This window comes from Pogoniulus pusillus, chromosome 24, assembly GCF_015220805.1.
Source record: "Pogoniulus pusillus isolate bPogPus1 chromosome 24, bPogPus1.pri, whole genome shotgun sequence".
Taxonomy (NCBI): Eukaryota; Metazoa; Chordata; class Aves; order Piciformes; family Lybiidae; genus Pogoniulus; species Pogoniulus pusillus.
In genome coordinates, this window is record NC_087287.1 from 6,224,737 (window position 1) to 6,252,599 (window position 27,863).

At 52.1% G+C, this 27,863-nt stretch overlaps 1 protein-coding gene across 1 annotated transcript in view; it reads right to left on the minus strand.

Annotated features, from left to right (window-relative positions):
- MOB2 (MOB kinase activator 2) overlaps positions 1–11,329 on the minus strand; it is a 147,191-nt gene extending 135,862 nt beyond the window's left edge. Inside the window, exon 1 of the mRNA XM_064163167.1 lies at positions 11,094–11,329. Within this exon, the coding sequence (XP_064019237.1) occupies positions 11,094–11,110 (17 nt within the window). The 5' untranslated portion in view covers positions 11,111–11,329. The remainder of the gene's footprint in view (positions 1–11,093) is intronic.
- Between the last annotated feature and the right edge of the window lie 16,534 nt (positions 11,330–27,863).

Consider the following 27,863-nt stretch of genomic DNA (forward strand, 5'->3'; position numbering starts at 1 on the left):
GGCCTTCCAGGATCTGAAGGGGGCCTACAAAAAAGCTGGGGAGGGACTTTTTAGGCTCTCAGGTAGTGACAGGCCTGGGGACAATGGAGCAAAGCTGGAGATAAGTAGGTTCAGAGTGGAAGTGAGGAGGAAGTTGTTGAGCATGAGAGTGGTGAGAGGCTGGAATGGGTTGCCCAGGGAGGTGGTTGAGGACCCGACCCGAGGTGTTTGAGGCCAGGCTGCCCCAGGGTAGGGTGTCCCTGCCCATAGCAGGGGGGTTGGAACTAGATGCTCCTTGTGGTCCCTCCCAACCCTGACTGATGCTATGATGCACAAGATCCCTTCAGCTGTATTCCACTAGCAGGAACCCACTGTGAAGCCTTTCAATAGGTCAGCAATGATTGCAGAGTCTGCAGATCTGGCAGCCCCCAGTTCAAACTTGTATACACAGCTATCTCCAAACTGCAGGCTCTTAGTAATGTTACTCTGTCGAGCCTGCTTGCTCTGGGCCCACATCCAGTAGCTGTAGCAGATGGAAACTGCCAGTGAAGTATGGCAGAGCTCTCTAGGCCATCATGCGTGAACCAAGCTCTGGAATCAGGCTGCTGGACTCAGCCAGGCACCCAAAATGCCACCTTCCTTTGCAGCCACACCATGGCAGGGCCAGCACTGCTCTCAGGTGCATGAAAGGTCCCTCAGAGCTAATTCAGTTACTCAGCAGTGCCCAGTTAGTTCTATTTTCAGTTTAGCTGTAAACTGAACAGAGTTTCTTGGATGGGAGAAGCCCTTCAAGCTCCTCCAGTCCAATCATGAGTTTCACACTAACAAGTCCTTGACTAAACCAAATCCCTCAGCACATCTCAACATCTAATCACTATGAATCACTATGGTTGGAAAGGACCACCAGGATTATCCAGTCCAACCTTCATCCCAGTATTCTTAATCACTAAACCATAGCCTCAAGAGCCACATCCATTCTTCTCTTAAACACCCCCAGGGATGGTGACTCCACCAGCTCCCTGGGCAGCCTGTCCCAGTGCCTGACCACCCACTCAGCAAAGAACTTCCTCCCAGCATCCAATCTAAACCTCCCCTGACGCAACTTGAGGCCATTTCCTCTTGTCCTATCATTAGTAATTCAGGAGAAGAGACCAGCTCCAGCCTCACTACAACCTCCTTTTAGGTAGAACCCAACTCAGGAGGACAAAAACCCAGCTCCAAAGTCATTACCTACCCCAAAACACCAGCAGAGCATCTCCTATTTCCAGCCATCCTGCAGTTCTCCCAAGCAGGAGGATACATCACCAGAAAATCACTAATTATTTGCAGAGTAATTACCACTAATAATCACATTACTACATGATTACATTCAATTGATTTAAGTCCTTGCTGCCACCAAAAAGGAATGTTCCCTAAGCTCCCTGTTCTCAGCAGCTCCATAGTGCTCTTGACATTATTCATGTGGCTACACAAACAGGCTGCAGGCACTCATTGAGCTGAAAATTAACCTCAGGAAAGGGAAGAGGGAGGGGGGGAAAGGTTAAAAAAGCAGTAAGAAGATTAGTTTTCAGTTAGACAAACATCTTAACCTATCAGCCTTCCTAAATAGTGGTGCTGCATCACAAGAAGCGCAGACAGCAGATCCAGAGAGATGATTCTGCCACTTTGCTCTGGTGAGACCTCACCTGCAGTATTACATCCAGGTCTGGAGTCCTCAAGACAGGAAGGATATGGACCTCATGGAGCAGGTTCAGAGGGCCACGAAGTGATCAAGGGGGTAGAGCACCTCTGCTACAAGGATAGGCTGAGGGAGCTGGGGAAGAGAAGGCTCCAGGGAGACCCAATATGCAGCCCTGCAGTACCTGAAGGGGACCTACAGGAAGGCTACACGAGGGACTGTTTCCAGAAGCCTGCAGTGATAGGACAAGGGGCAATGATTTGAAACTAAAGGCGATTTAGACTGGAAGTTAGGAACATCCAACATGTTAGGTTCTTTATCATGAGGATGGTGAAACACTGTAACAGGTTGCCCAGGGAGGTAGTTAAGGCCCCATCCAAGGAAATATTTGAGGTCAGGCTGGACAGGGACCTGGGCAACCTGATCTAGTGGAGGATGTTCCTGCTGACTGCAGAGGGGTTGGACTGGATGAGCTTTGGAGGATCCTTCCAACCCAAACCATTCTATGACTCTCTGCTGGCACAAAAGAGATGAGGGTAAGCTGCAGAGAGACACAGGAAAGGAATGAGTATTGTTGCCAATTTAGAATGCTCAACACTTCCCCCCCCCCCAAGGCAAGCAACAGTTCATTTTGCTTTAAGAGACCTTGAGATTGATCTACACTTGATGTCCCTCAATAAAATCCTGTTCTCCTAAGAACAACTCAGTATTCACAGGAGCAAAGGGAAAGCACTGCCCAAGTGACAGTCTGTGGCTGGCTGAAGTGACACAGGTTTCAAAATGCAAGGGTTATTTGGCTTTTTGTCTCCAAGAAATCAATAATTAACTACAGCAGGACACTAAAAGGAGCAAGGAGCTGAAGGTTCTTTATTTGGCTGGCTTTACAGCCTTAACAGTGACAACCTCAGCTGTGCTCACTTTCAAACCAAAGAGAGACCTAAGGGAACAAACAAGACACCTGCAGAGTTTCAGCAGCTCTCAACCAGTCCTGACTCTCTCTCTACAACTGAGCCAGCCCTGGAAACTCGTGTTTCAAACTAGCAGCACTTTCCACTACTATCCTAATGAATATTACAAGTTAATATTTAATGGACATATTCTTTTACCTGTTCTACTAGTTGTTGTTTTCACAGCTCAACTTCTGGTTTAGCAGCAGTCCTGCTCGTGTCTGGTAAGCCTATGAAATGATACTGAAGTCTTACAAGGCAGTCAGCAGTGCACTGAGGGCAGGTGGCTCACAGATAGACCTAGATTTGATAGGATCACAGAATGCTTTGGGTTGGAAGAGACCTTAAAGATCATAGAATGGGCTGGAAGGAACCTCCAAAGGTCATCTAACCCAACCCTCCCCACAGTCAGCAAGGTCATCCTTATAACTAGAGCAGGATGCCCAGAGCCCTGTTGAGACTCACCTTGAATATCTTCAGGGATGGGGCCCCAACTAAATCCCTGGGCAACCTGCTCCACTGTCCCACCACCTTCATGGCAAAGAACTTGTTCCTAACAGCCTATCTAAATCTGCTCTGCTCTAGTTTAAAGCCATTGCCACTCGTCCTGTCCCCGCAGGCCTTTGTAAAGAGTCTCTCTGCATCCTCCATGCAGGCCCCTGTAGGTACTGCATCACAGAATGACAAGTTGGAAGGGACCTCAGGGATCATCTGGCCCAATCTAGGTGATAGTGAGGCAGAAACAAGCTGGCCCAGCATCCTGTCAGGCTGAGTCTTCAAACTGACCAATGTAGGGGAATCCACTGCTTCCCTCGGGAGATGATCCCAAAATCCAACTCTTCTCATAGGGAAATATTTACTCCTGCAGTCCAATGGGAATGACCCCAGCAGTAACTTGTGCCCACCACTCCTTGTCTCTTCCATGGGACTTCTGCTCATCTAGTTCCAACCTCCCAGCCCAGCTTATGTGGGAAGAACAACCAGGAGCCCCTCTGTATAGTGAATATGGAACACATGAATATTTTCTGCCCTATGGGGCCAGTCACATCTGGTTTACCAGTTCTGAGTTATTTTCAGCTTCCTCTAAGCAGAGAAAATAGCCTGGGAAGCCAAGAACTGGCAGGGAATGCAATGCAAGGGAAACACCTGTCATGAGGTCAGTCAAAACCCAGAACAAGTACAGACGCTGTGCATGCCGTGAAAAGTGAGAGGCTGCAGTGGAGCTCCTAGGGACAAGGCTGCCTTAAAAGGCAGGAGGCTTCCTTTGCTGACTGCCTGAAGGGGAAAGCATTCTTCATGCTTGCAGCAGCCAAAGAACTTCCACTGCTCTTCCTTTCCCTAGAAATGTTTGATACAATTAGAATCACAGAATGACTCTGGCTGGAAGGCACCTAAGAGATCACCAGTTCCAACCTCCCTGCCATGGGCATGGATGTCTCCCAGCTAGACCAGGTTGCTCATGGCCTTATCCAGACTAGCCTTGAACACCTCCATGGGCAACTTATTCCAGCCTTACTGTAAAGAATTGCTTCCTAAGCTCCATTCTAACTCTGCTCTCCATCAGGTTCAAACCATTCCCCCTTATCCTGTCTCTAGACACTCTAAAGAAGTCTCTCTGAAGCCTTCCTGAAGGGTCCCTTCAGGTACTGGAAGGCAGCTCTAATGTTCCCCCCCAGAATCTCCTCTTCTCCAAGCTGAACACCTCCAGCTCACTCAGCCTGTCCTCATAGCAGAGGTGCTCCAGCCCTTGGATCATCTTTGTGGCCTCTTCTGCACTCACTCCAACAGCTCTGTGTGCTGCTCCTGCTGGGGACAGCAGAACTGGACACAGTGTTTGAGGTGGGGTTCTCACAAGAGCAAAGGGAAGAAGCCATTAGAATGTTTCCAAAAGCACCTAGAATCAAAAATAATCTCCTACCTTTTCATACAAAGTTTTGCTAGGCAGCAGCAGGCTCCTTGGTTCAGCTGTCAGCCAGGCTGACTGACAACTAAGTGTGCTGCATCATTTCTCACTGTTCCCACCACGAGACTCACTCCTCACAATGATCAGACACGATGGTCCTCATGGGTCCCTCTCCACTTCATATATACTGTGACTCTGTAATGCAGTCTGTTCAAGTGCAACAAAGATTTAGTCTCAGAGCTGAAAAATGATTGTGCTGGATTTCACCTGACTCACAACTAGAAGACTGGTGTGGGTTTTTCACATATAGTCCTTAGCTGCTCTAGCTCAAGGCTGGGACTGCTCTGCACAACAACGCAGCTCACATTTCACCACAGTCTATCTTGAACTGGACAGGGTCTTAAAGTCTTATGAGGAAATATCTTAAACACACTTCCAAGAGAGCATCTCTGTGACCAGGAAAGGCTGAAAGCCTTGGGGCTGTTGAGTCTGGAGAAAAGCAGTCCTAGAGAGGATCTGATCAATGCTCAGCAAGAGCTAAAAGGTAGGAGGCAAGAGGACAAGGCCAGATCCGTCAGTGGTGCCCAGTGAGAGGACAAGGTGCAACGGGCACAAACTGGAAGGCAGGAGGTTCCATCTGAGTAGGAGGAGAAACTCCTTTGCTGTGAGTGTGCTGGAGCCCTGGATCAGGCTACCCACACAGGTTGTGGAGTCTCCTTCACTGGAGAGATTCCAAACCCACCTGGCCATTGCGATCCTGGGCAAGCTGCTGTGGGTGACTGCTGCAGCTGGTGAGGGATGGACTGGTGCCTGCCAACTCCACCACGCTGGGATTCTGTCATTTCAAATGGTTTTAATACATGCAGAATGGAAGACAACAAAGCAGCAGCATGTGTTACTTTTCTTCTAGCCTTAAAAAAATCACCACTGGGATGTTGTGGCCAAATCCCAGATCCAAAACAAGCCGAACAGCTTCTAGCTCTATTTTCTGTCCTTTATGCCCCTGTTAGTTATAGCTAAATTAATGTATGACACACAGGCCTTATGTACTAGACAAATCTAGCAAAGCACAGACCCTGAGAAGTCTAGTTCAAACTCATCAGTGCAGCACAGGCTCAAAAAGACTGAGTTTGTATAGCTACTGGGCTGTCTTACTAGGACACATTTTCCAGCTACCTCTCCCGGTCAGAGGAAGACTTTAGAATCAGAACCACAGAACTGTTTAGGTTGGAAAAGACTTTTAAGATCAACCCTTAACCCAGCACTGCTGGGTCACCACTAAACCACTAGATGGTTTTTAAGCATCTCCATCACTGCCCTAGGCAGCCTGTTCCAGAGTCTGGCAACCCTTTTCTTTCCCACACTATTTCTTCTGGGGGAAGAATTTGTTCCTCACATGCAACCTAAACCTCCCATGGTGCAACCTGAGGTCATTTCCTCTCATCCTGTCACTTGCTACTTGGAACAGACCAAGTTCTGTGCAAGGCAGTGTACATTTGTGGTGATTCTAATGAATTATTGCCAGCACAGAACAAAATTTCCAAGTGTGAAGGCTGTTACATTGGATTAGACATTCTTCAGGCTACAGCTGTAGCTACTTGCTCTACCCTGCAGATCAGAGATCCACCTGGGTAGCCCAAACCTGCCAGTGCAGTCTTCAGGCACAAATACCCTGACCAGGAGTCTGCTTCCTTCTTTTGCCATCTGGATTTTCATGGTCTTTCCAGGCCATTGTTTTCTGACTGTCCCTAAAGTGGAAGATGGGGGATAGGATAAAAGGATCACCTGGGATCCTTTTTAGGCCCTGTTTTCCAAGTCCCCAGGGCAACATATGCAAGAGCAGATAGGCAACATATAAAAGAGCAGAGAGCAGGTGTGACAACATGGATAAGCAAGACCTCAATTTGAAACTAAAGACTAGAGGAATCCCTACTGTGTGCAGCTCCTCCTCCTTCATTCTGCTTACACTCTGGAAGGAGGAGCTGCGAATCCTTGTCAAGCGACTGTGAGGCACAGAAAGACAGAGAGAAGACAGAGAGATAATAATACACTTGTGTCAAGTCAGCATGCTCCCATAACTTGGTTCTTATTGTCATAAATCTCTCCTTGCAAGAGCTAAATTCCCTGCTGACCAGAAGGGGAGGGGAAAGAAGTTTGATTACACAGCAAAAGTTTTGCACCTAAAATGTTACTTTTAACAAGCTGCTAAGTTCTGCAGCCTCCTCTCTGAAGAGTCCTTAGTAGCACAGTGAAACCAAGCCACAGGGATCAGAGCACAGACACCTTGCTGGTACCAGGAGTGCCTGTGAAAAGAGTGCAGTGCACTGCAGCTCAAAGGATCAGAGATGCTCACACTGGTCCTGCAATAACACAGTCCTTTGACACAGAGAAAAGACTGACACACATTCAACTGAAAATGAACCCCAAGGAAGAGTTTAGAGGTAACATTGCACATTCTGAATGCCTCTGAGCACAAGGGAAAACTCTGCATCCTTGAGCAAGAGTTGAGGGAATGCCATTAGTTTATGGAACCAGAAGCTTCCTTGCAAAGGGGGAAACGAAATATCTCCTCCCTTGCCCATTTCCTTCACTAGGAGTGCTTCATTAGAGTGCTGCTCTACATGCTGAAGGCTTTTCAAGTGGCCTATATGAAGTTCCCTAGCTCATTTCTGCAGAGGTAGGTATTTCCCCAGTTTAAAAAGCACCTACAGAGGTGTTTTACCATCACAAGCATATTCAGCTGCTGCAGCTTCCTTCGCCCCAATCAGCAAAATCACAGAATTGTCAGGGTTGAAAGGGATCTCAAGGATCATCCAGTTCCAACCTCCCTGCCATGGGCAGGGACACCCTCACACTAGATAGGGTTGCTCACAGCCACACCCAGCCTGGCCTTAAAATCCTGCAGGGATGAGGGTTCCACCACCTCCCCGGGCAACTTGCACCCTCATTGGGAAGAGCTTCTTCCTAGCCTCTGGTCTAAATCTCTGTAGCTTGGATCGGTTCCCCCCAGTCCTGTCACTACCTGACACTCTAAAAAGTCCCTCCCCAGCTTTCCTCTAGGTCCCTTTCAGATATTGGAAAGCCATAATAAGGTCCCCTTGGAGCCTTCTCATCTCCAGACTGACCAACCTCAATTCTCTCTCAATCTATTAACCTGCTAAGCTACAAAGTTGACAGTAGAGATGTAGCCTCCCAACCCCCAAATTACTGTGTTTAACTGTGTGTTAAACAGTTTCTCTCCCCCCTTTTTACATAAGGGTTCACAAAGCAGTACACATCCCTCCTCTCTCACAAAAAAGATGTGCTGCAGCAGCAGACCTTCCAGATGAAGCTTAAAAATACCTGACACCACGTCAGGTTTGCTAAGCAGCACTAATACGTCCTCCTTTTGAGTTCTGAACTTCAGCCCAACTCTAAAAGCGAGTTTCATAAGCAAAGGAACAATGCCTGCCTTTGTTGCTGCTTTGAACTTCAGGAGCAGATCGATGCTAATTGTAACACCAAAGTTTAGAGCCTCTTGTCAAAGAGGGTAATGCAGAGAGCTCTGTCAGATGCTGGCGAGCAAAGCAATTAAGCAAGGCCGACCTCGAGTGAAAATGGCACTGAAAAGATATCTCCTATGTACAACAACAAAAAGGAAGCTGGAGCTGGTCTGTTTCAGAGAGAGAATGCACTGCAGAAAGCAGTCTTTCACCAGGACCAGTGTTAAGAATGCACTCAGCAGAAGGGTAAGAGATAGGTCAGCAACCACAGAAAAGACTTTGGGTTTATTTTGGTGCTCAACTGAGATGCCAGCAGCTCACTTCTTTTTAGCCTCTCTTCCCTAGGACTTGGCTGGATTTTGGAGCACTTGGCCGGACAGAAGGCAGCACCCAGAGAAGTTTTGCTGTGTGACCAAGCCCAGAGCTGTGAGTTAATCCCCAATAAATTCACTATTGTTTATAAGCTTCAGCTTCCGTTAGTTTGTGTATTAAGTGCTCCGAGGCGATCAGAGACACTTGGGCTGCTGCCTTTCTGGTATGATTAGAACTTGCCCTTCCCCCACTTTCCAAGAGACCACAAATGAAGGGGAGGACCAGCAAGGGAAAATAAAGCAGATTTCACTCTCAGTCAACTATGAGACACGAGCTTCAAGGGTAGAGAGAGCAGGAGCAACTGCTACTGCTGCCTAACTTAACACCCTTACACTTGAAGGTTAATTTCTCAGTAATAAGAAGTCGAAACACAGAGGGTGTTTCTCACACCCTCCCAACATTTCTCTCTCAGCGTTTCTCAAGATTAAGAGAAAGCATAAATCCATGAGACACAGAGAGAAGGGCATGGGGAGCACGTGGAAAGCTGCAACTGCAAAGCAGCAAGGTATCAGAGCAGCTTGGACCAGGGGAGACCGTGGTACTTCACTTCAGAAAGAGTGACAACACCAAGAAACAGCCCAACACCCTTAGCTCTCCAGAGGCATCGACAGCATAAACTGATGAGCTGCTGGGGGTGACCACTTTGGACCCGCTTTCCTGCTCAGTCTTGCAGGTTCTCCTGCAGCCCTTCCCTTCTTCTGCAACTGAAGTTCCCAAAGAGCTTCCCAAACAGCTGAAGTTTTCACTGAGAGGCTGAGTGACATTACTCCAAACTTCTCCCCTGGCAGATGAACGTCCTCAGCTTCTTTCTCAAACAGCAAGAAAGAGGTTTCCACACAGTTGCTAACATTCAGAACTTGGAGAGAATAAGAAAGGGTCCCTCGGGCCTCCTACCCCTTTCCCCTTCAAAATATCAACCCTCTCCCTTCCTGCCATACTCCACCTCCTCCCCAAATTCACAGAAATAGAACAAAGTTTAACAAGAGAAAGCATTAAGAGCATCAGTAGGACAATACTGGGTTTGGTCAGGCCAGAACCGTATCAGGAAATAGCTGGGAACAAGCAAGACAGACACAAATGACTCAGGATCCATTCCCATTACAGCAGGGAAAACAGGCAAGTCTTTTTCCACACATGGCCGGGTCCACCCACCCCGGGTATAAAGAGCACACAACCAATGCCAATCTTTCATAACAGCTTCAAAAAGCCCAAGATATTTTTGTTGTTTTTTCATAAGAGAGATGACATTTTAACAACACTGAGAGTTTGGCTAAGCTAAACATCAATTCTTTGGCGATTTACAGCAAAACTCACTCAAAATATGGGCAGCTGCCTAAAGGAGGCATTCTGAGTCATTGCTTAAGCCCCGGGTTTGACTTTGCTGCTGTTGTTGTTAGTACAGGGGCACTTTTTCTTCCCCTTAACTTTGACAAAGCAAATCCACCAGCCCACCTGTGCTTTGCGGTTGGTGAGGAAACAAATCAAAGCAAGCCTGTCCTTGACGTTTTCATTCAGATCACCTAACAGCAGAGCACCAGAGCCAGCAGGCAGAAGCCTTGCAGCGGCACATGGCACGCAGACCCTTTCAGCCAGCTGCAAACACTGCATTTCTGCTGCTCAGCCAGCAAGACCTCCCCTACACTCAGCGTTTACTCCATCAGATCGAGGGGTCGAGCCCACAGGAGAACACAGCCAATAGTGACGGCTGGCTAAGGAGTTGGCCACATCACGTTCGAAGGGAAGTAACAAGTGCTGTGCTGGCAGCAGCAAACGAGACCCCCGGCGTGATCCAATCCATCCCACTCAGCAACTACGGTTTGCATGCGAGGCACAGCACCTTAGGAAAGGAGGCAACCTAGACGGTAAAGATCACATTCAGGAATGAGACCAAGCTCCTGTGAGGAAGAAACTAAGGGCAACGAATTAGCACTGCGATACTGGTTTTCTGCTGAAGCACAAACCTACTGCCCGTGCAGTCTGGAAGCAGAATTCTTCACAGTTCACCCGAGTGCAGGTCGCCAGCATCAAGTCATGCAAGAAGTAACCGAGTTTAGCTTGCTTGGGATACTGGTAGCATAACAGCAAAGTCATAGTAGCAAACTGCCATCTCTCTCTCCTTGCATGGAGGTTTGCAGACCTAAAACCAGCAGCAAAGCGCTTTCTACCTTCTGTCTCTGTGTAATTAGCACTATTAATCCCAGGCGACCCAAAACCCCCCGGGCTGGCTCTCGCTGGGCTTTAATCTCCACGAGGTCTCTCCTTCCTCTCTCCACAGCAAGCCATTTAAACCTTGGCAAGCCCTTCGCTTCCAAGTGCCGCTCTTGCCGCAGAGGGATTAACCCCACACTTGGAACCGGTGGCAAACTGGGAGACCTGCAACGTTCGGCCTCTTCCTACGAGCCCTGTTCCTGCCCCTCCACGTTGCGGGGAGGGGAGTAGGGAAGGAAAAGTTACTTTTTTGCAAGCAAGAGCAGCCAGGGACCAGGCTTGAGCCTCTCTGCACCTCTTCTCCCCCCTCAGACAAGCGGCTACACCCAGAGCTCGTCTCGAACGCTGTCACCTCCACCGCCGATAACTGATTAGTCATTTGCCCCGCACCCGGCCAGCGCCTTCACCAGCCCCGCACGCCTCTCGCCGAGGCAGGTTGCTCCGCTTCCCTCACTTCCCAAGCGGGGCTGCCCGGCGAGGGAAGCGGAGCAACCTGCCTCGACCAGAGGCGTTCCCACACTCACCCCATAAGCCAGTCCATGGCTGGGTCCCGCCGCGCCGGGAAGCTCCCACGGCCGCCGACTCCACGCTCACCGCCCGCTCATGGGGACCGCTGCGGGCGTGGGGCCGCGGCTCCTCCTTTCGTTTCAGCTCGGTCCCTCCCTCCCTCCTTCCTTCCTTGAACCGCCGCCGGGCTCCGGCGGGGCGGGGCGGGGCGGCGCGGCCGGCGGGTCCCCTCCGCAGCCTGACACTCGCCTACTGGGGCGGACGGAAGTAAACACACGGAGCCAGCGGCCGCCAACCCGGAACCGGCCCCCGCCTGCCCCCGCCGCCGCCGCCGCCGCCGGGGCGCGCTGGGAAATGCAGTTCGCTCCCCGCCATGGAGGCGCGCACGGCCTGGCAGCCCTCCGCTGCTTCCCCGGGAGACTGCGTCCCGGCCCGGCGCTGTGGCTTCTGGCCAGCGATTCACCTCTCAAGCAGACTCAGCATCACAGAACGGTGATGGGGCCTCCAAAGGTCACCCAACCCAGCCCTCCCTGGGGTCAGCAGGGACATCCTCAGCTAGAGCAGGTTGCTCAGAGCACTGCCATGGAACCATGGAATGGTTTAAGTTGGGAGGGACTTCAAAGGTCATCCAGCTCGAACCCCCTGACATAGGCAGCAACACCTCCCACTAGAACAGATCGCTCAAGGCCTCATCCAGCCTGGCCTTGAACACCTGCAGGGACCTCCCTGGGCAGCCTGTGCCAGTGTCTCACCACCCTCACTGCAAAGAACTTCTTCCTAACATCTGGTTTAAATCCCCCTCGCCAAGCCTCCCAGTGAGTATTTCCAGGGATCGTGCCTCAACCACATCCCTGCCCCCACCATGACCCTGTTTCAGAGGAGAAATCCTTGCTGTGGGCACCGCTGAGGAACAGCATTTCCAAAAGCTGTGAGGCTGATGTCCTCTTGGCTGATTCCCGTGGCCAGCAGCCCTGCTGAGGTGTAGGTGTTTCCAGAGGCAGCTCTGCTGGGGGTGATCTCACGCTCTGGGCACCTATGTGAATTAAAAGCTGGTTGTGTTACAGGACAGTGACAGCTACTTCACTGGACTCCTTCTCTGCTCATCAGCTTTTTGAGAGAAGGATCAACTTGCAGAAGCTGTTCAGAAGCCATCACCTTCCTCCCCTGCCCTGCTTCCTCCATCCCACCATGCTGCGGGCACAAATGGGGTGCCCTAGCCCTGTGGTGGTGTGGGGGTCCCCAGAGCCCCTCATCCCTCAAGCACTCACCCACAGCTCCAGTACTTCAGGGAAGATGAGTTGGTCTCCAGCCATCACACTGACTCCAGTGGCAGCTCCAGCATTACCCCAGGGCTAGCGATGGTTGATTTGATAGGAACATACTTTGGTCATGCTTGGTTTGTGTCCCCCTGTCTTGAGGAGAGGTGGTTGATGTGTTTTGTACTGAAACCCATCTTGCACTGCCACTTTTGTAACTGACCTTCCCCCTGAAATCTGCAGGGGATCACAGAATCATAGAATCAGTCAGGGTTGAAGGGACCACAGGGAGCACCTAGTTCCAACTCCCCTGCCATGGGCAGGGACACCCTACCCTAGAGCAGGCTGCCCACAGCCTCCTCCAGCCTGGCCTTAAACACCTCCAGCCATGGGGCCTCAACCACCTCCCTGGGCAACCCATTCCAGGCTCTCACCACTCTCATGCTGAGCAACTTCCTCCTCATGTCTACTCTGAATCTCCCCACCTCCAGCTTCACTCCCTTCCCCCTGGTCCTGTCACTCTCTGACAGCCCAGAAAGTCCCTCCTCAGCTTTTCTGTAGGATCCCTTTTGCACAGCACCTAACTGCTTTGCCACCCTCCTCAGAATTACCTGCACTGGGCAAGAAGAGCTCTGAAATGCACCTTGCCTGTGTTGGGGTGGAGCACTTTCCTTTAACACTGTTTTATCTCTGAGTTGTTTCCAGCTTTGCTTACCTTTGCATTTAGAAGCCGTAGCAGAGGACAAGAAAGAGGTTCCCTTGCAGCACAACCCCACGTACTCTGCCCAGTGCCTGGGAGGAGGATTTCTGTGACACCAGAGCAAACCATCTGCAGAAAATAATTATCCTTTATGCAGACACTTGATCCAGTCATTATCTGCAAACATTTGAGAACAGATGTCCCTCATTTGAATTATGTTTTCTCGTTGCCCTTTGTTAGGAGTGTGTTTTTGGCAGGGCACGGGAGGATGAGCTCCATCCAAGTTTACTGTGGGGCTGCATTGTACCAGGAGTAGGGTGCTCGGTCCTATGACACAAGTTCTGAAGCAGAGATGACTTCTGATACAATGAATTTGTCATGTCAGATTAGCTGTTTGCCTCCTGATCGTATCAAGGAAAAGAGAGGGCAACTGGCACCAGCAGAGTTACTGGTGCAAAAGGAACTCTGACAAGGGACATTCTGCTCATTAATCATTTGTGCCTCACCTTCCAGCCACATGAGGTGTTGATCTGTATCTTACCTAAAGTGATGCTGTTATATTCTTGTTGCATTTTCAAATCAACATTGCACCTGCTGCTTTTGCCCTTCTCCCCTCACCCACTGGAACCTCCAGAAAGCCCTCTGGCAGACCCACTCACGCCAGCTCAGTCAGGTTCCTCTCTGAGCAGCTCTGAAGAGCAAATGATATGCCAATCCAAGAGCAGTCTCCAGTGGTGGTTCTGCAACTCCCTTTCTGTTTCCAAAGCCTTTTCAAAATGCATCTCAGCAGTTATTTGTCTGACAGGCTGGCAGGATGTGGGACTCTTTTGTGCAGTGCCCTGTGCCCATGCACAAAGAGAGAGTGCTCTTCATTGAGGGCAACAGGCTTGGGAGACTCTGCAAGGCCATCGATGTAAGGTGGGTTCCTGGCATACAGACGTGGTAGGAGATGCAGAGGATCAGGGTGGGGTTTATAGTGCTTGACATTGGAGGGTTTTGCATTGACTCTTCCCTGGATTATTGTCCCACAGCTTACTTGTGCCTAACAGGATTTAAATGCAAGGTTATTGCCAGGCAGTCAAGGAAGGAGTGGCTGTGGGGCAGGATCAGCACTGCCCAGCTTTTGGCCCTCACTGGCAACATTGCTGTCACTTGCTCCTCTCCTCCTCCTTCTTCCACTCATATTCTCTGACCTGACTGGCACAAGAGGACCCCCGAAAAGAGCATGCCCTGCTCCTCATGGCCCCCAGGCACAGAGTGGCTTTGTGCCCAGGTGTTCCTCAGCAGTTGCAAAGCTTTTTGGGAACTGATGGGAGGCTGCGAGTGGATCTCATGTGGAGCAGACCGCAGGAGTTGGGGCAGACAAACCTCTCACGTGAGGATTTGGCAGAGGTGCAAAGCCAAGGTAGAAGCCAGCACGGACCTGAGAGCTGTCCCAGTCTGTCAGAGGGCTCTGCTAGGTCCCATAAGCCCTGAAAAGTGACGCTGCAGCCCTAAGACTGGCTCAGCATTGGCTGAGAGCTGCCATGGAACAGCAAGACTGAAGATTTCTTCCCTTATTTTCCCCTCCCACAGTTCTTGTGACCAGATTCGTGCAGAACAGGATGCTTGATAGCAGCACAGACAACGTCTGTCAGATAGAGCTGCCTCTTGTATTGGCCTTGCGGCCGGCTTCGCTTTGCCCATCTGGCAATGAAGTGGTGCCGCAAAGGACAAGTGGCTATGAGGAAGCAATCAAGGCACCAATCTCTCTGCAGCTTGGACCCTTTACTGCTTCTGATTTTATTGCCATCACCTCCTGCAGCAGGAAAAGTGCAAGGCACAGGTGGGCAAACATCACCTTGGTGTGGCTGAGTGCTGAGGAGCGGGGCTGAACTTTGCTCCTTTCCTGGCAGATTGCATCAGGAACACCTGTGCCTCCTTCTCCAACAGTGCTTGGGTGCAGGGATGGCTGAGCAGCCTCAGAGCTGGTGCTTTTGGCAGCCCCTTGCTCCCCCTTTCTCACCCTGAGTGGCTGTGGTAGGGCTGAAGGAGCAGGCAAAGGAGGAAAGATAGCATCACTTAGGGCTGTATGAGTTTTTGTAGAATCAGAGAATGGTTTGGGTGGAAAGGGACCTTTAAAGGCCATCTAGTCCAACCTCCTGCAGTCACAGCAGGGACATCTGCAAGCACAGAAGGTTGCTCAGAGCCCCAGACACCCTGACCTGTAATGGTTCCAGGGATGGCAATCTACCACCTCTCTGGGCAACTTGCACCAGGCTCTCACCATGCTCGGTGTCAAGCATTTCTTCCTTCTCTCCAGTCTGAACCTCCCTCCTCTCGATAAAGCCATCATCATCCCTTGTCCTGTCACAACAGGCCCAGGCAAGAAGTCTGTCCCCAGCTGTCTTCTTGGCCTCTTCAAGTACTGAAAGGTCTCTCTGGAGCCTTCTCTTCTCCAATCTGAATAAGCCCAACTCTCTCAGTTTGTCCTCACATGAGAAAAGGACTCCAGCCCCTGGATCATTATTGTGGCCTCCCCTGCCCCTGCTCCAACAGGTCCACGTCTCTCCTCTCCTGTCCTCTTGATTTGAGGCTAAATCATTCTGATGGAGCTCACCTTACCCCAGAGCTGGGAAGCCACAGCAGGCAGAGATGTGAATGCCTTTCCCTGGCTGAGCTGTTTCCCGTGAGTAGCAGAGGAGCAGAGCAGGTGATAGCTGCCCTGCCACAGACACATTTTTCATCAACCTGCAGATTTGCTGCTCAGATCTAAGCCTTCAGCAGCAGGAAGGACAGTAGGACAAGGGAGGTTATGCTGCCTCTGTACTCAGCACTGGTCAGGCCACACCTTGAGTGCTGTGTCCAGTTCTGGGCTCCTCAATTCAAGAAAGATGTTGAGGTGCTGGAGCATGTCCAGAGAAGGGCAGCGAGGCTGGTGAGGGGCCTGGAACACAAAACCTATGAGGAGAGGCTGAGGGAGCTGGGGGTGTTTAGCCTGGAGAAGAGGAGGCTCAGGGGTGACCACATTGCTGTCTACAACTACCTGAAGGGAGGCTGTAGCCAGGTGGGGTTGGTCTCTTCTCCCAGGCAACCACCAATAGAACAAGGGGACACAGTCTCAAGTTGTGCTGGGGAAAGTATAGGCTGGATGCTAGGAGGAAGTTGTTGGCAGAGAGAGTGATTGGCATTGGAATGGGCTGCCCAGGGAGGTGGTGGAGTCACTGTCCCTGGAGGTGTTCAAGAAAAGCCTGGATGAGGCACTTAGTGCCATGGTCTGGTTGACTGGGTGGGGCTGGGGGATAGGTTGGACTGGATGATCTTGGAGGTCTCTTCCAACCTGGTTGATTCTATGATTCTATGATAGGAGGAGATCCACCCTGCCTGGGAAAACATGGCAAGCTGGGATCAAAATGATGCGTTTGTGAAGCTCTGAACGCAGCACTGGCTCTTTAAGTTGAAGCCATCCACATACTCTTTCCCTGAGACAAAACATCTTTGTCCCTGCCCATGAACCACTATTATGGTTCAAATTCCTGCAGAGCCATTAGGAAGAAAGCGAAGTGCATGAGTCTGGCAGCGTGGGCCTGCCTGCAACCCCCAAACGTGCTTGTTAATCATGCTGGGTACTAATAACAGCAGCTCTCCTTGCTTGGAACGTTTGATTCTTTTATAAATAAACACTGTGAGTGGTTATAAATATTGATTGCTGCCAGTAATAGTAAGAGGGTTTAGATAAAGTCTTGCAACAAGACAATCAATCCTGCCAAGGACTCAAGTGGGGAGGGGGGGGGAAAATGGCATTTTGTGTCCTGAACTAGCTGGGAAATATGGCTGAGAGGGGGCTGAAAAAATCTGCCCTTGGGGGTTTGTGTTTCTGGGGGTGCTGAGCAAAGTTCAGTCTCTCCCAGTCACGGCCAAGGAGAAGTGTTGGGCATTTCCCCTTTTAGCCCACGGCTTCTGAGTGGCTGTGAAAGCATGAGGCTGGTGGTGACTGGCTTCTGTTCTCCCCCCCACTAATTGGGTATGACTGAGCGATGCCTCACGACTCAGCTTCCACATCTGGCAAAATGCAAGGAATGCTTCCCTCTGCATCAGAAACCTTGTGAGGGGTGATGTGGAAATGCTCAGAAACCTTCCTTGCCTAGGAGTGCTCACAGTTGTGTGGGTTCCTCTGCTCTTCCAAGCAGGCGACACTAACGTTATTCATAAGCGACTTGAACGGTAGCCAAGAGAGTTCCAGTTTCAGCTGGAAAGCTTCAGACACATCAGTAGCCACCCGTGGGGTCAGTAGGCCTGGGCTGACCTGTCTGTGTCAGGGACTCTGCAAGCTGGCTGAGAGTGGGTTCCCTTTTGTGCCAGTGCTGGTGATGCCACGTCACTGTGGCCAGGCTGCCATCGAACCCACGCCCGACCAGCGCTAGCCAATTTGAGTGACCCCTCGGAAAGGGGAAGCAGGAGCCTCACAGCAGCTGTTTAGTTGCTGCTGCTTTGCCTTGCTGATGAAGCTCTTCCCCAAAGTGACTCTTAACCCACTGCCTGTGTCACGGTGGAGAGAAGGGCAGAGTGAGGAAGAAGCTGTGTGGTTGCTAAGTATGGAGAGGGGTGTGCACTCTGTGCTTGGGTTGTAGGCTACCCACAAGCAAAAGGTGTTGCATGTCACTGGAAGCCAGGGCTTGCCCATCCCCACTGCTTTAGCTGGAAGGTGGAGACAGTGCCAGAAATTGGTTGTTTTCCTACTGCTGCATCTCTTTCCCAGGTGGCAAAAATCTCCCAAGGCCTCCACCTCAAAACCCAGCAGACAGCAAAGACAACCACAGAGTCCTGCATGCTTTTAACCAGCCCTTGACACTACCAGCAAAGAGCAACTTTCTGGCAAGTCTTTCTCTCCGGTACAACTACACACAAAGCAGTTCCAGAGTGACCTCAGAGCCTGTGTCAGGTCTTTTGCAGAGCAAGGAGATGAGCACATGCATAGGCATAGCTTGTCCCTTGCAGCCTTATGGCCAAGTGAGGGAAGGCTGAGAGCTGGGTTTGCTCAGCCTTGAGAAGAGGAGGTTCAGGGCAGGCCTTATCACTGTGGACCAGCCCCTAAAGGTGGCTACCAGGAGGACAGAGACTCCCTCTGTACAAGGAGTCTCATGGAGAACACAAAGGGTGATGAGGAGTTACTGCTGGGGAGATTCCCATTGGACTCCAGAAGAAAATGCTTCCCCATGAGAACAGCTGGGCATTGGAATCATCTCCCAAGGGAAGCAGTGGAGTGCCCTGCATGGGGAGTTTGAAGACTCAGCCTGACAGGGTGCTGGGCCAGCTCATTCCAACTCCACTGTGACCTAGAAAGATTGGAGCAGATGATCCCTGGGGTCTCTTCCAACCTGGCACTGATTCTGTGAAATGGAAGCAGCCCTGGATTCGTGGGATGATGGATGGTGAGATTCATGTGCCAGGATCCCACCCAAAGCTTTTCTTTACAGGCCCTGAGTTCCCAGCCTGGAGTTCTGTGCCCTCAGCTGTGCTGAGAACAAGCAGAGGGATGGACCTGGCCAGCTGCTCTGCACCTCACTCTTGCTGGGTTTAGGGGGCAGGACAGGAGCTTAGCATCCCACAGGCACTATCCAGCCCAGTGCAGAGTTGATGCCTGCAGAACAAATGGGTGCCTGCCATGGCTGCACTGCAGTGCTCCCAGCCCCCAGTGATTACAAAGGGTGCCTGGCAGAACAGGAGTCTGTTTGTCTGCTGGCTCTGCACAAACAGAGCTTCTGTAAATACAGCTCACATGAGCAATTAGCCCTGACAGTAAAGAGGTTCCAACTCTGCCCAGCAGTTTGTGGAAGCTGCTCTTCACTGGACACTGAAGAGAGCTTCAAGAGCGAGCTCTGCCCTGCCCGCTGCCATCCTAGCTCCACAGCATCCCCTCCCTTCTGCTCCAGCCCTCTTGGCTGGGACTCAGTGCCTTGGTATGACACAGGTAATAACCCCTGCACCAGCACAGGTGAGAGGTTGACCTGCTGTAAAGCAGCTCTGCAAAGAAGGACCTGGGAGTGCTGTTGGACAGCAAATTCACCATAATCCAGCAGTCATAGAATCAAGCAGGTTGGAAGAGACCTCCAAGCTCCTCCAGTCCAACCTATCACCCAGTCCTCTCCCATCAACTAGACCATGGCACCTCCCTGGGCAGTCCACTGCAATGCCAATCACTCTCTCTGGGAAGAACTTCCTCCTAACATCCAGCCTATACCTCTCCTGGCACAACTTGAGACCATGTCCTTCATGTCCGAGGAGGCCAACAGTCTTTTGGGTGCATTAAGAAGCCTGTGTCCAGCAGGTCAATGAACACATCTGGTCTGCTCTAGTCAGGGCACATCTGCAGTGTTGTGTTCAGTTCTGGGCTTCTCAGATCAAGAGACAGAAGCACTACTGGAGAGAGGCCAGTGGAGGCTACAAAGATGCTGAGGGGCCTGAAGCATCTCTGTGAAGAGGAAAGGCTGAGAGCCTGGAAAAGAGCAGCTCCAGAGGGGAACTGATCAATGCTCAGTGAGAGCTAAAGGGTGAGGAGCAAGAGGATAGGGCCAGACTCTTGTCAATAGTGCCCACTGACAGGACATGGGGCACTGGGCACAAACTGGAACCCAGGAGGTTCCATGTGAACAGAAGGAAAAACTTCTTTGATGTGAGGGTGCTGAATCCCTGGAGCAGGCTGCACATAGAGGCTCTAGAGAGCTTCCAACCCCACCTGGCCATTGTGGCCCTGGGCAAGCTGCTTTAGCAGTGGGGTTGGACTGGGTGATCTCCAGAAGTCCCTTCCAACCCCTACCATACTGGGAGTCTGTGTGACACAATCGCTCTCAAAACAAGCCCCAGATGGAGCACTGAGCAGTGTGGGGCTGCTCAGGGGAGGGTCACACATTGCTCTTCAGCTCCCCTGACACCCTGGGGACAGGGAAAAGTTATTTTAAGGGTGCAGGAAATCTTATGCTGTGAAATTGAAGCTGGCTCTCGCCGTGCTTGGAAAGCACCCAGGCCCAGCTCAGCAGCCATTCTTATCACTGACTAAATGCAATTGCAATTATTTCTCCTCTCCCTCCTGCCTCACGTTGCTAGCATTTTTCTCCTCTTTCATCTTGCACAATTAAACCTGAAAGCCAGCCCAGGAAAAGCACCAATCAGGTTGTTATTCCTGCCTGTCTGCAATGCCAGGTAGAGGCCCCTCCTGGCCAGCAGAGCTGCCTGTGTCAGGCTCTGGCCACAGCAACAAAAAAACCACAGAGAGAATTATTCATACCAAAGCCCTGGAAAGTCCTGGCCTCACATCTGAAGGGGAGATGTCAAATGTGATGAGCACATCACAAGCAGGGTGCCTTGGTGCAGAAACATCTTTGCCTCAGAGTGCTGAGAAACAAGGGGGAAGAGGCAGGGGAAGGTGGAAAGGAGGCATCACCCCTGAGCACCCAACAACCTGCTGTCTAAGACCATCCAAGGAGGGCAAGTCCTGTGTTCCACGTGGCTATCATGGAGGGAGAGGGAGCTGTCACTAATGCCACTGCTCTCTTTCACTGTGGAATTCGGTTCAGCTGCTCTAAATCTTCCCAGCAGAGAACCCACCTTTTTTATTTCTTCTTCCTTCTTCCAGTGGAAATTGAAGCTGAAGTGCTCCTAGAACAGATGGATCTAGACAGATCTGATGGGTGGGCCAAGCAGAATGAGCTTCAAAAAGGCCAAAGGCTGGGTTCTGCACTTTGGCTACAACCACCCTCATCAGCATCCTGGCCTGGATTAGGAGCAGTGTGGCCAGCAGGAGCAGGGAAGTGATTCTTACCCGTGTTGGTGAGACCACATCTCAAGTGCTGTGTTCAGTTTTGGACCCCTCACTATAAGAAGGACATCGAGGTATTAGAGTGTGTACAAAGGAGGGTATAGAAGCCGGTGAAATGTCTGGAGCACAAGTCCTGTGAGGAGCAGCAACTGGGGTTGTTTAGCTTGGAGAGGCTCAGAGGAGACCTTGCCCTCCTCAGCTCCCTGAAAGGAGGTTGTAGAGAGGTGGGGGTGCATCAGGAACAGTGTGGCCAGTAGGACAAGGGAGGTTATTCTTCCCCTGTACTCAGCACTGGTCAGGCCACACCTTGAGTGCTGTGTCCAGTTCTGGGCCCCTCAATTCAAGAAAGATGTTGAGGTGCTGGAACATGTCCAGAGAAGGGCAACAAAGCTGGTGAGGGGCCTGGAGCACAAATCCTATGAGGAGAGGCTGAGGGAGCTGGGGGTGTTTAGCCTGGAGAAGAGGAGGCTCAGGGGTGATCTTATTACTGTCTACAACTACCTGAAGGGGCATTGTAGCCAGGTGGGGGGTGGCCTCTTCTCCCAGGCAACCAGCAATAGAACAAGGGGACACAGTCTCAAGTTGTGCCAGGGTAGGTATAGGCTGGATGTTAGGAAGAAGTTCTTCACAGAGAGTGATTTCCCATTGGAATGGGCTGCCCAGGGAGGTGGTGGAGGCACCGTCCCTGGGGGTCTTCAAGAAAAGCCTGGATGAGGCACTTAGTGCCATGGTCTAGTTGATTGGATAGGGCTGGGTGCTAGGTTGGACTGGATGATCTTGGAGGTCTCTTCCAACCTGGTTGATTCTGTGATTCTATGATTCTAAGTGATAGGAGAAGAGGAAATAACCTGAAGCTGCACTAAGGGAAGTCTCGATTGGACATTAGGAAAGAATTTCTTTACTGAAAGGGTTATGAGGCATGGGAAAGGCTTGCCCGGGGCAGTGGTAGAGTCCTCATCCTTGAAGGTATTTAAGAGTAGGGTAGATGTGGTGCCTAGGGATGTGGTTTAGTCAGGCACTTACCAGTGTTAGGCTGATGATTGGACTTGATCTTGAAGGTCTTTTGGGCAGTTCTGTGATTCTACACTGCTGTCCCTGGAGTCCAGCTGCAACAGGGCTGCTGGTCCTGCAAGACAAAGCCCCGACGCAGTTGCTTGCTAAGGCAGATGGGAAGAGCAGACCCCCCCCACATTTGCTTTACTTTACACATTTGCCAGAGCCTTTGCTAGGGCAATAAACTAACCCCAAATCTCTCTGTATTTGGCGATGCTTGGGGCAGAGCAGGAGGTCGGCTCCCAGCCTGTGAGATGGAGCAGGGCTGCAGTGCCACCCCTGGTGCCAGGCTGCTGGCCGCAGGGCGTCGCTTCCCAAGAAGACTCAATGGCGCCACCTGGTGGCCACGAACAGAGCTGCTCCTGCAGCTGCAAGGCAGCGTCCGTAGGGAAGCAATTCCCAACACGCTTTCTAGGGACAGATGGGTTCGTGGTCATTGTGGAGAGAAAAGGAGGCTTCAGAAGGGATTGAGGAGGGTGGAGAGGTGGTGCTTCCTGATATCCAACCTAAGCCTCCCCTGGTGCAGCTCCACACTGTGCCCTCTTGTCCTGTTGCAAGTTGCCTGGGAGAAGAGCCTGATCCTCACCTGACTACAGCATCCTTTTAGGTAGTTGTAGAGAGTGCTAAGGTCCCCTCTAAGTCTTCTCCTCTCCAGGCTGAACACCCCCAGCTCCCTCAGCCTCTCATAAGAACTCTCCCTCCATCCCACTGACCAGGCTTGTCACTTGTGAGATGAAGTCACATAAACCATGCTGACAGCTCTGAAAGCATGGGAGGGGGTGGAGAAGACACTGCCATGGGCACAGCCCCTCCAGAACGTCCATGATGCGAGCAGAGACCATGTAAGGTGGGTTCCCACGTGAGAGGAAACAGAACGGAGCTTGAGGAGGGCAGACTTGGACTGGAGAGAAGGAAGAAATTCTTTACAGTGAGGCTTGATCAGACACTGGCACAGGTTGCCCAGGGAGGTTGTGGATGCTCCCTCCCTGGACGTGTTCATGGCCAGGTTGGAAGAGGTCTTGAGCAACTTGGTCTAGTAGGAGGTGTCCCTGCCCATAGGGATGATCTTTGAGGTCCCTTCCAACCCCAGACTATGAACCTATGAAACTTAACCTGAGGGAAGTCTTCTCCCTTTCCTCCACTGAGGAAAGCGAAGGGGATGAGTAAAGCAGTCAGATGAAGGAAGCAGACAGAGGTGCCTGTCCTTGCTGCAGTCCCAGTGGCTTTTCCCTTGCTTCCTAACTCCAAGGTCCTTTAGAAAAGCATTCCTGGAGGCTGCAGAGAAGCGACAAGGAGAGGCAAAGAGGTTTCCTGAAACCAGAGGCCCGAGGGGAGACATGCAGGAGGCATGGGTCGATAGCTGTGCTGCCGAGAGCCTCCAGCCTGCCGGCATCAGCGATAATGCAGGGGTGAGCTCATTGCTGAGAGCCGTGGTGGGCACCAGAGCCAAGGGCAGCCTGTCCGCCACGCAGGGCGGCTCCAGAGTGGCTCTGCCAGCAGCAGCACCGGGTGCAGGAGGCCAGGAGAGGGCTTGCTGTGGTTACTGCTCTCTGCATGGGCTGTTTCCTTGGGGAGGAGTGTCAAGGGTTGGTCTTTCTGGTGTCCCCACAGGACACAGAGCTGGTGGAAAGAGTCCAGGAGACAGCCACAAGGATGATCCAAGGGCTGGGGCACCTCTGCTATGAGGACAGGCTGAGGGAACTGGGGGTGTGCAGTCTGGAGAAGACTCCAAGGGGACCTTAAAACTGCCTGTCAATAGCTGAAGGGATCCTACAGGAAGGCTGCCAGAGGGACTTTTCATGTGTCTAGAGACAGGACAAGGGGGAATGGTTTGAAGCTGAGGGAGAGCAGGGTTAGGCTGGAGCTTAGGAGGAAGTTCTTCAGTAGGAGGGTGGTGAGACTCTGGAACAGGTTACCCAGGGAGGTTCTGGATGCCTCCTCCCTGGGGGTGTTGAAGGCCAGGTTGGGTGAGGTCTTGGGCAACCTGGGCTAGCTGAGAGGTGTCCCTGCCCATGGCAGAGAGCTTGGAGTAGGTGACCTCTGAGGTCCCTCCCAACCTAAGCCATTCTATGAAACATGCAGTGGAGCTGGAAAAAAAAGAGGTTGTCTCAGCTGGGGGACTCCCTGCAGTGATCTGGGCTGTCCTGCTGGCTTCAGTCCCTTTAATGCCCTCTGATATAAAAGCATCCCAAAGAAGGAAGAGTCCCTGCCCAAGGTGGTTATCTGTTGTTCTAGATCTCCATAGTCCCACTGCTGGTCTCCTGTGGGTACCTTACTGCCTGGCCTTGGAGGGGAGCAGAGGGCATGCTCATGGAAACCATGAAAGGTTGAAACCCATGACAGGGTGAAAGCAGATCACATCAAGAGTCCATGATTCCATAGAGTGGTAGGGAATGTCCCTGGAGACATTCAGAATCACACTTGGTGTGGCCCTGGGCAGCCTGATATAGTTGGAGGTGTCCCTGCTGAGTGCAGGGCAGCTGGACGAGATGACCTTTGAGGGTCCTTCCAACCCAGTGCACTCTGTGGATCTGTGACTGGAAGAGATCTATGCAGATGATCTTACTACAATCATTCCATGACAGAGTCTATCTTGAAATTCCATGCCCAGGGCCAGGTGCAGGAACCACCTAAGCTTCAGCTGTTCCTGACCTCTTTGCCTAGCAGAATCTGTTTCCACTGCATCAGCCTTGTACCCAGTGCTGCAGCACAGGGAAGCTGGGGAATGTGGCCAGTAGGATTTGGAGAGAAACAATGAATTTTCCTCTTCCTCTCCCCCAGGTTCCCAAAGCTAAGCAAAGAATTAATCACAAAGCCCTGCAAGAGCACTCTGTGATCTAGAGGACTAATTATGGGGCCAAGATGGGAAAAAGGAAGGCAGAAAGTTCAGAGTCATCCCAATGCATCCCACTGTGGTGGCCCAGTGACACTTACAGCCTCAGCTACGGCCCCCATAGGCACCACTCAACCCACCAGTACCTTCACCCTCATGGAACGTGCTCTTCTCCCATCTCAAACTGCATAGAACCACAGAATGGGTTGGGTTGGAAGGGACCTCAAAGATTCACCTGCCATAGGCAGGGACATCTCCCATTAGATCAGGCTGCTCAAGGCCCCATCCAACCTGACCATGAACACCTTCAGGGAGAGAGCATCCACAACTTCCTTGGGCAACATACTCCAGTGTCTCCCCACCTTCATCATCAAGAATGTCTTCCTAATAAACTTCTCCACACCCTTTGTGCTCCCCTCTTAGTGTGGCACCCAGGGCTGAAGCCACAGCTCTCTGGGCTCACCCTACAGCAGGGGAAAGAGACACAAAGCCTCAGGATACATGGCAGATCACCCTGCTCATCTGCAGCAGGCTGTCCCAGAGCTCTGTGGTGAGATGCTTCGTGAGGAGCACCTCCTGCACGCCCTGGCTGCTGTCCCTAATGGCCAGCCTGGGCAGCAATTAACCGGGAGAGCAGGGCAGGGAGAGCCAGCCCCAGCAGCACTTTGGATTTATGAGGTACTTGTGCTTGGCATCGGCAGGCCTGAGGAATGTCTCTGCTGGGGGAAGGCTAATGCTTGCTGGCTGGAGGCGAGGCAGTCTGGCCCGGGCTCAGGGCACCGCGCAGTCTGCGAGCAGCGCTGCTGCAGGCTCCCGCCGCAGACGCTCCGTCACCGCGCCGTGCCCAGGGGATGCCAGGGCAAAGCCAAGCCTCCAAGCCGGGCTGAAGTAAGCAGCAGACCCACAGCCTCCCAGCACAAGCCAGAGGGGACTGCTGCTGAGCTGCTCTCAGCTGGGGAGCACATGCATGGGCTGGAAGGCATCGGCAGGTTGTCACTTGCCTCTCCTGCTGATAAAGAGGAGTGGTTGGGATGTCACTTCTGGGGGGCACAGCAGCTCCCCCCGAAGTCAGGACCACTCTAGCACCTCTCACAGTCACCTGTCAGCATCCCACTGCTTGGTGCCTTGACTCTGCCAGTGTCCCAACACTAATCTGGTCCCTGTGACTTTAGAGATGGAAAAGACTTTAACTGTGTGGTTTAGATGAACAAAACAGGTCAGAAATGGTCCTTGGAGTCCTTCCTGAGTGAGAAAGGATCAATAGCTAAAGGGTAGGGGGTGAGAGGATGGGGGCAGGGACAAGAGAAGGTGCAGTGGGCACAAACTGGAAGCCAGGAGGTTGTGTCTAAACAGGTGGCAAAACTTCTTTGGTGTGAGGGTGCTGGAGCCCAGCAGCAGGCTGCCCAGAGAGGTTGTGGACTCTCCTTAGCTGAAGAGATTCCAAACCCACCTGGACACTGTAACCCCGGGCTAGCTGCTGCGGGTGCCCCTGCTTTAGCAGGGGGGTTGGACTGTTTGATCCCCAGAGGGCCCTTCCAGCCCCTACCACGCTGGGATTCTGCAGTTGTGTGGAATGAGGACAAACTTCCCTGCCTCTCGCCCAGGTTTGCACGGCCCGGGCTGGGGTGAGGAGCTCAGGAGCCATCTGGAGCTGCCACTAGAGGTTGCTCACAGGCCTCGCTGCAAGCTGGGGGCTGCCAGGGCTGTGGGGACCTGCTGGGTCAGGGCACAGCTTTTGCTCCAGACGTAGCTCAAGGATTTCCCTCCAGCCCTGCTCCCTGCCCAGCTTTGAGGCAGGTACCACAAAAAAAGGGGCTCCACAAAGCTCTGGTTTGGGCCAGCAGTGCCTGCTGCCTCCTCTGGCACATCCTGGCTTTGGTTGTCAGAGTTGCCACCAACTGCTTGGCAGCCCTTGGTGCAGTGAGAGATGCCAGGAGACAGCAGTTGGGTCTCAGAGGCAGGAGCAAGCCTGGCAGATTTGTCCTGTTCTCCTATGGGACAGCCTAGCCAGGTGGTCCCAGGGATTGACACTGACAGGGAGGTAACTGGGACACTGGTGGGGGTTGGAAGAGAGCTCTGGAGATCATCCAGTCCAACCCCTCTGCTAAAGCAAGGGCACCCATAGCAGATTGCCCGGGATCAAAATGGCCAGGGGGCTTGGGGACCCCTCCAGAGACAGCTCCACAACCTCTCTGGGCAGCCTGCTCCAGGGTTCCAGCACTCCAGCATCAAAGCTCCTCCTCACACAGGCATGTGCTCGTCAGGGAGTGCAGGGGCTTCACTTCCAGCACACAGGCATATGTCCAGGCTCCTGCTTCCCTCTGTCCAGCATTCTTGGCTGCTGTCATCCTGGACTGAGCTCAGTGCTTTGAGTTGGGAACATCATCCCCTCTGGGGTCTGAGCACAGCTCTCCCATACAGGGCCCTTTGGAGAGGCAGGGGAGACAAATCACGCTGGTTGGCTGGCAACACTTCCCTTGCACCAGTGGTGCAGGATCAGGCCCTTAGTATCTCTTACATGGAGACCCAGGACAGGGTGGTAAGAACTGCCATAGCTTCAGCCCAGATGCAGACCAGCTGCCTGCTTCCACGTGAGGTGTGGATCTATTTGCACCTTCCTCGTGTCTCACAGAGACACGAACCAGCCCTGGCTTGGGGTGCTCCATGTGTGCCCCAGCCCAAGGGCTGTGTCTGCTCTCATGTAACCCTCTGGGTTCCACCGAGGCTTCCTGGAGCATTTGGAGCTTCCTGATGATGGAAGGCTTCAGTAGTGACTCTGTGAAGCAGCAGGGTTAGAAGAGGTGGGGGGAGAAAAACCTGAAGAACAGCAAAAAAAGAGACTCTGGAGCTAAAACAGCAGCAGGAGAACAAAACACCATCTCGCTGCACCTCCTCCAACTCTGCTGCCCACCCCGGGCTTGGCATGTCCCAGGCAACCATCCCTATGGCTGCAGGGCAGGCAGAGGAGCTGTGTCCTCCCCCAGCAGCAGCAGCAGCCACCACAGATGTTCACTGGTCAGGATGCAGCTCTGTTCCCAGCAGGACTGGCTGTGACTCAGAGAGTGCCCCAGGGGAGCAAAGCAGATGGAGAAGATGCTGCCTTTTTGTTGTTTGGAAACGGAGCCACTTTTTAACATGGAGGCCTGCTGG